The 6,062-nt window shown below is 42.8% G+C and overlaps 1 protein-coding gene across 1 annotated transcript in view; it reads right to left on the bottom strand.

Annotated features, from left to right (window-relative positions):
- Positions 1 to 766: 766 nt before the first annotated feature.
- ankfn1b (ankyrin repeat and fibronectin type III domain containing 1b) overlaps positions 767 to 6,062 on the bottom strand; it is a gene marked incomplete at both ends in the record, with an annotated part of 119,106 nt that continues 113,810 nt past the window's right edge. Inside the window, 10 exons of the mRNA XM_079260575.1 lie at positions 767 to 1,075; positions 1,159 to 2,187; positions 2,309 to 2,475; positions 2,584 to 2,752; positions 2,955 to 3,105; positions 3,252 to 3,418; positions 4,449 to 4,664; positions 4,765 to 4,884; positions 5,371 to 5,503; positions 5,651 to 5,750. Of these exons, the coding sequence (XP_079116701.1) occupies positions 767 to 1,075; positions 1,159 to 2,187; positions 2,309 to 2,475; positions 2,584 to 2,752; positions 2,955 to 3,105; positions 3,252 to 3,418; positions 4,449 to 4,664; positions 4,765 to 4,884; positions 5,371 to 5,503; positions 5,651 to 5,750 (2,561 nt within the window). The remainder of the gene's footprint in view (positions 1,076 to 1,158; positions 2,188 to 2,308; positions 2,476 to 2,583; positions 2,753 to 2,954; positions 3,106 to 3,251; positions 3,419 to 4,448; positions 4,665 to 4,764; positions 4,885 to 5,370; positions 5,504 to 5,650; positions 5,751 to 6,062) is intronic.

The following is a 6,062-nucleotide window of genomic DNA, read 5'->3' as shown; positions in this document are numbered from 1 at the left end:
TTGCTGCTAAAGAGCACCAGAGAAAATTCATGCCAATGCTTTCTCTTCCATGCTTGACTGCTTGGCACCAGACGGCATTGTGGCCAAAAAGCAGTTGGGTGACAGGCTTAAGTGCTGAATCACCAGGTCGATGTATCCCAAGTGGGGACACTACACACCTCTGTGCTTCTCTCATCCATTCAGTATTCTGGGAAAAGTCCAGAGCCCACATCCTGGAAACATGGGGGCTAAACGGCTGAAGCCGACAGCTTTTGGGGGATGACACCATAAGAAGGCTCATAGGAAAAGCCCTTTCTGTGTGTGGCTTCGGAAGATGTTGGTACTCCCCATGTCATTTTGGCAGCACCCTCAGCCCAATGTACTGACGTCAATCAGAAAAGAAGTCAGAGAGAAGCTCTGCTAACCTTGCTTAGTATCACAACTTTTTGCTAAATTATTTCTGACAGTGCAAAAAAAAAAAAAAAAAAAAGGTTTTCTCTTTTGTTTCTACTTTGTTCTTGTTCATTTGGTGTCCATATGAGGGGGTGATATTCATAAAAGGGTTCAACGTATTGGAGAACACATTTCATGGAAACAGATTCTCAGAGGACCTCACATGAAAAAAAAAAAAAAAAAAAAAAAAAAAACTCAGCAGGAAAGATGGAAATATGTTATAGCTGCAGCTGAGGACAGTGTCACCACAGTAACAAAACAAAACGAAACTCCATAATTAATGCACACATTCATCAAAAGAGTCTAAAGCATTCTCTTTCCATTATGAGAAGTGTCACACTGTGGTGGCTCGGCTGTATTTGAGTGCTAGTGGTGAATACTCCTTAATGCGCACGCAGAGTTTTCCCCTTAGCCAGGGGTTTTGGAGCTCTAGGGGACAGAAGTCGTCCTGGAGCCACTTTTCTCTGTTGTCCACTACTAGCACAAGGCCAAAGTGCTTGATCTGTTCAGGGCTGTAGTACACACACCGCTCCTGTTCGTCGCTACCTCTGCTGCTACCCAGCATGCGCCGCGACACAACGTTCATCTCCTGCACTACCAGTTGGACCATCTCCCGAGCTGTTGTGCCTGGAGTCACACAAAGCTAAAGGGCAGAAAAAGAAACATTTTTTTCAGCATGAAAAGCAACAGCAGTTTGAAATGAATCAAATAACTGTGCATCAGTACCTTAACACTGGTCTCCTTTGGCAGGCCTGTGCGATACTGTGGGTACACTGTGAGTGTGACGTGACAGCCTTTCCTGAACACAGCATGTGACGGTGAGGAGAGTCTCTGGGTGCCGCTGTCCTCTGATAACGTGCGTGCTGGTGGAAGCTGTGGTTGGCAGCGTTCGCCAGAACAGCAGCGGTCCACCGAAGAGGGCCTGTGCCACCTTTGCTGAGGTGAAGTGGAGGGAGATGAGCAAGTGGTGTGGTGAGAGTAAGGCTGGTGGTGCGATGATTTGGTGGAGGGAAACTCCAGACTGCTGGTTCTGACACAGAAGGCCTGCCTCTTCTCTGTGATGTGCAACAGTTCGATCTGCCGACTAGGCAGGATGAAGTCACTGTCAAACAGTTCTGGGGCCCCCCGACGCCTTTCTCCTGCACACCGAACTCCTCCCCCACCTCCGCACCTGTCACCCTCCCTGCCCAGCTGCTGCTCAGAGGCCTGGAGGACGTCTGGCGTTGAATCCCGCAGAGCCCCACGTCCACCTCCACTGAGACATATCCCTCCTCCAGGGCCGCTTCCATCACTGCGCAGGAAACTACGGGGCTCAAAGGGTGCAGTGGAGGAGAGAGGTGAGGGGGGTAACAGGTCCAGCTCACGGGGACTTTGGGCCCGACTTGAGTCGTAGTCGCTGTCGGTGGTGAGGAAGACTTCAGAGGAACCTTCCTCATCTGATAGACCAGGGAAATCTGAACGATGTGATGAAAAGGACAGTCTGAGAATTTCAGTAGATGAAGTTCTACTCTTATTAGAGAGTCTGCATTCCTGCAAATGTGTCTGACCTGAGTGTTTGCAGCAGGGTTCTGGTGAAGGCATGGGAGAGGGCATGAAGTCTGGCTGAGAGGAGGTGGAGGGAGGTTTGTCTGGTATTACTTCCTTGGAGAAGTCAATTATCCAGCTTATGGAAATTCCTCCTGTTGGCTGCTTGTACCGGGCATACTGCAGGGCATCCATAATCCACCTTGCATCCCGCCACACCTCCTCCATTTGCTGTTTGCACAGTCATGATAGTTTACCTCACAAAGTTCATTAGGATCTGAGCAGGCGTAGTAAAGTATTCCAGCTGTATTTATTTCTCTGTGCATGCAATGGACGCAATCTGTGGTCATACCTGCATGTGTTCCTGAACCTGCTGGTGTTTCTTCTTAGCAGCAAGGAGTTCTCCTTCAGAGAAGGCCTCTCGCAATGCCTGCTGCGACATGAGGGATTCCAGCTCCAGCAAAGCCGAAACCCTACAGTACTGGCCGATGAAACTGGGGCAATAGGCATTAAAGTGCACTGTAATAGAAAGTACATCAAGTTAGGCAAAAGTAAAAGGAAGTGCTGTGCCGTTGATTGCAGGAAGCTAGATGTGATTTGAATGTGCCAAACATTTGATACACTGACCCAATTCGAAGATCTGTAGGGGCAGGGTGAGGAAACCGGAGCGGGGGGAATACGGGTTGTTCTGACCAGGAGCTGTGCACACTTCATCTGAAGGTGGTAGGAGAAGCAAGAAGGACACTTTCTCCCCAAACTCCAACACTTCCTGGCTGTATATACGGAAATCTTGTGCCTAGACACACAGACAAGTGTTTCTCAGTGAGTCTTTAATAAAAAATTAAAACACAAATGAATATATTTATGAGAATCCTTTCAAGAGCTCGGTGTTGTTACTCAAAAGCAATCGCTCTACGCAAACTCCACTCACTAGAAAGCAACCAGGCTTACTGTCTGATGATGACGCAATGTCCATTTGATGCTGGCATCATTCTTACCTGATTGCCAGGGATGTTGATATGCGCCATCAGGTCCTTGATGGCACTGCGCAGGTCGTGTAGGAGGCGGTGGGGAGCACTCTGCACGTCGTGGTCCATTTCAATAGACTCTTCCAGGGAGCTGAGGGCCTGCAGCCACTGCCACTCTTCCCTAAAAATGTTACAGATAACTTCAGATATTCCGTTGAAGTGAGCCGTCTAGCTCATAATATCATCATACAGTGTTGTCAAATCAACCTCAGTGATTTATGGAATTTCATGCTATTGCACTACATGATCATGACATATGAACCCCACCTTGACACGTTGCTGTTGTCCCGAATTTTGGTGTGACAGAGGACGTTGGGGAGTTTCTGGGGTACCAGTGCTCTTATCTGCTCCACTGAAGTACACAGCTTTAGGTAGCCCAGATATAAGCCTGGAGATAAAAGCTTCCTGCTACGTCTGTGATATACCAGTTTCTCCTGTGAACGGCAGGTAAACAGAGTAAAGTGATGCTATGTTGGTTTACACTCTGTTAAATTGAGCTGTTTTTATGTTAGTTAGGTCAGTTTGTTCTTGAGGGCCTTCAGTCTAAAATATTTCAACATGTTTAAAGAGGAAGTCGGCGCTAAAAAATAGCCCATCAGCACATTTTTTATGTATTTCATCAAACAATTTGTCCATAACGGCCCACAAAACAAATATTTCAGTGAACTGTGGTTTTGTCAGAAGAGACTTCACTATTGTTTTAGAACCATATGGCCAAACCAGTGCACACTGGAGACCAAACAGCACTGCAACAATAGTATCAGGTTTACTGGACTATGTAGACAAAATCAACTTGTGGTTTAGTTCCATATTATGGTTTCTGTGAACAAAATGGCAACATAACATCAGTTATATAACATTAAATAACAACGGTTACACTGTTAGATGATTATCATCATGAAGTCCAGCCTGTTGAATTGTCAGCTTCTTTACTTTAAAGAAAGGAGCTTTAGTGTTGGTAATTCATACAAGGCTGGCAGCTGTCTAAGACCTGACCTAAAAATTGGCATTTTAATGCATTTGAATAGAAAATGAGTGCCCAAGCAATAACAGTGAGGAATGGAAGAGCAGCGTCACAATGATGAATGTTTGTCTAAATAAAGAGTGCCTACACAAGCAGCAAAATGTAATTGAAAGCACATTTCAATTTACAGTTGCATTGTTTCAGCCACAAAGCTTCATGTTTGTTATGTCAGGTTTGGTTTTCTGTGAATGAGAGTTTTTAAAACTTGACAGCAAATCCCAGTGATTAAATGTTTAGGATCATTTCTTGTTGACAATGTTTCTTACATTACGCCTTTAAATCCTGCCAAATATCTGGGTGATAGAAAAAATGCGAAGAATGAGCCCATGTTAGCAACAAGCATTGCTGACAGCTCTCCATCAATGCCAAAAGGGAAAAAAAAAAGACAATTTTGCAGAACTGAGAAGACTTTGCTGCTTGTGTATTCTTGTAGGACTCACGTGGAGCGTGATGAGGAGCATGTCCAATGCAGTGGGCTCCTCAGGGGACGAGATGGACTTGCGCTGGAGTTGTAGTTTACAAAGCTGCGTCCACCGTACCCCATCCAGGTTGGAACAGGTGCTCATGTCCTTCAGCAGCACTAGTAAGGCATTACCATGCTTGTCTTTTATTGGCTCAAAATATACCTGGCCAAGGTCCTGGGTTCCCAGAATTCCCTAATAAAAAGGCAATCACAAATAACCATAAAGTGATGATAGTGACAAGAATTTTTCAGTTTAATAAGATGATAACTTCAACACAAAACTCTTGTACTACCTGTAGCTGGGAGACAGCCTGCAGCATCTTCAGACGAGTCTGCAGAGTGCATGAACAAGATGACTGGGAGGGGTTGAGGCACTGCTGGAGCCAGGAAATGTCCTCCCACAAGTATGACACCTGTTGCAGGGAGATTCATGAATGTAAAAACATCAAAACATTCATAATATATACATATATGTATATATATATATATATATATATATATATATATATATATATATATATATATATATATATATATATATATATATTATGTATGTTTTGATGTTTTTACATTCATATATATATATATATATATATACATATATATATATATATATATATATATATATATATATATATATATATATATATATATATATATATATATATACAGATATATATGTATATATATATATATATATATATATATATATATATATATATGTTTATATATTATTTGTAAGACATCTGGGAGCATGGGGTCTTAGTTTCTGAAAGAAAATTTACATAAATTCAATGAAGTGTCGAGATTGTTGTCTTTCTTTTTGTCTTTTTTTTTTTTTTTTTTAAGAGGATCTGGCAAACTTTTTTGTTATTTTTTTTATTATTATGTGTGTTTACCTTAGTGAACCAAAGGAAGTCCTGCATGAGTGAACTGGAGTAAGAATCCTCAATCTCCACAATAGGAATCTGATCTTCTGGCGTCACCAACACATTGTCATCTCTGTAGAAGATGGTTGTCAGATAGAGACCTCTGAGGGGAAGGGCAGGGAGGGGAAACAGGCAGACGTGTTACAGAAATGTTGATCCATATAGTAATAATCTTAAACAAACTGAAAGACTATTTTTACTGACAGAAACGTTAAGCTCTAGTACACTTGATGGATCAATCTTTACCCACCTTTTTAAACTTTTGACAAACTTGCTGGTGGGTTGGAAGAGGTGTCGCAGGCTTTTGGATACTGAGTGCTTCCTGCCTTGTGTTGGAGCTTTGCACTGCTCTGTGTGAAAAGTAAAACAGATTTTTTATGAGTCTGTTGCTGCCATTATAACAGACTTGAGTTTGATTACTTGAATGATGGTCTTTATGTTTAAAATGAGGGCTCTTAGGATCCCTGTGCCATTACTCTGATTGACTGTCCAATTTTCCTGCTAAACCAATAGATACTTCTGTGCTGACCAACTCCAGAAATATCTCTTTCAGTGACAGGCTGTTACCTTACTGACAACAAACCTGACAGGTCCAACAACATGGTTGAATGTTTTTTTGACGTTTTCGTGCTCTCCAGCGGTGCACTACCATTTGACAGTTG

Source organism: Telmatherina bonti (genome assembly GCF_933228915.1).
Source record: "Telmatherina bonti genome assembly, chromosome: 21".
In the NCBI taxonomy this organism is placed as follows: Eukaryota; Metazoa; Chordata; class Actinopteri; order Atheriniformes; family Telmatherinidae; genus Telmatherina; species Telmatherina bonti.
This window is presented reverse-complemented; position numbering and strand designations above follow the sequence as displayed.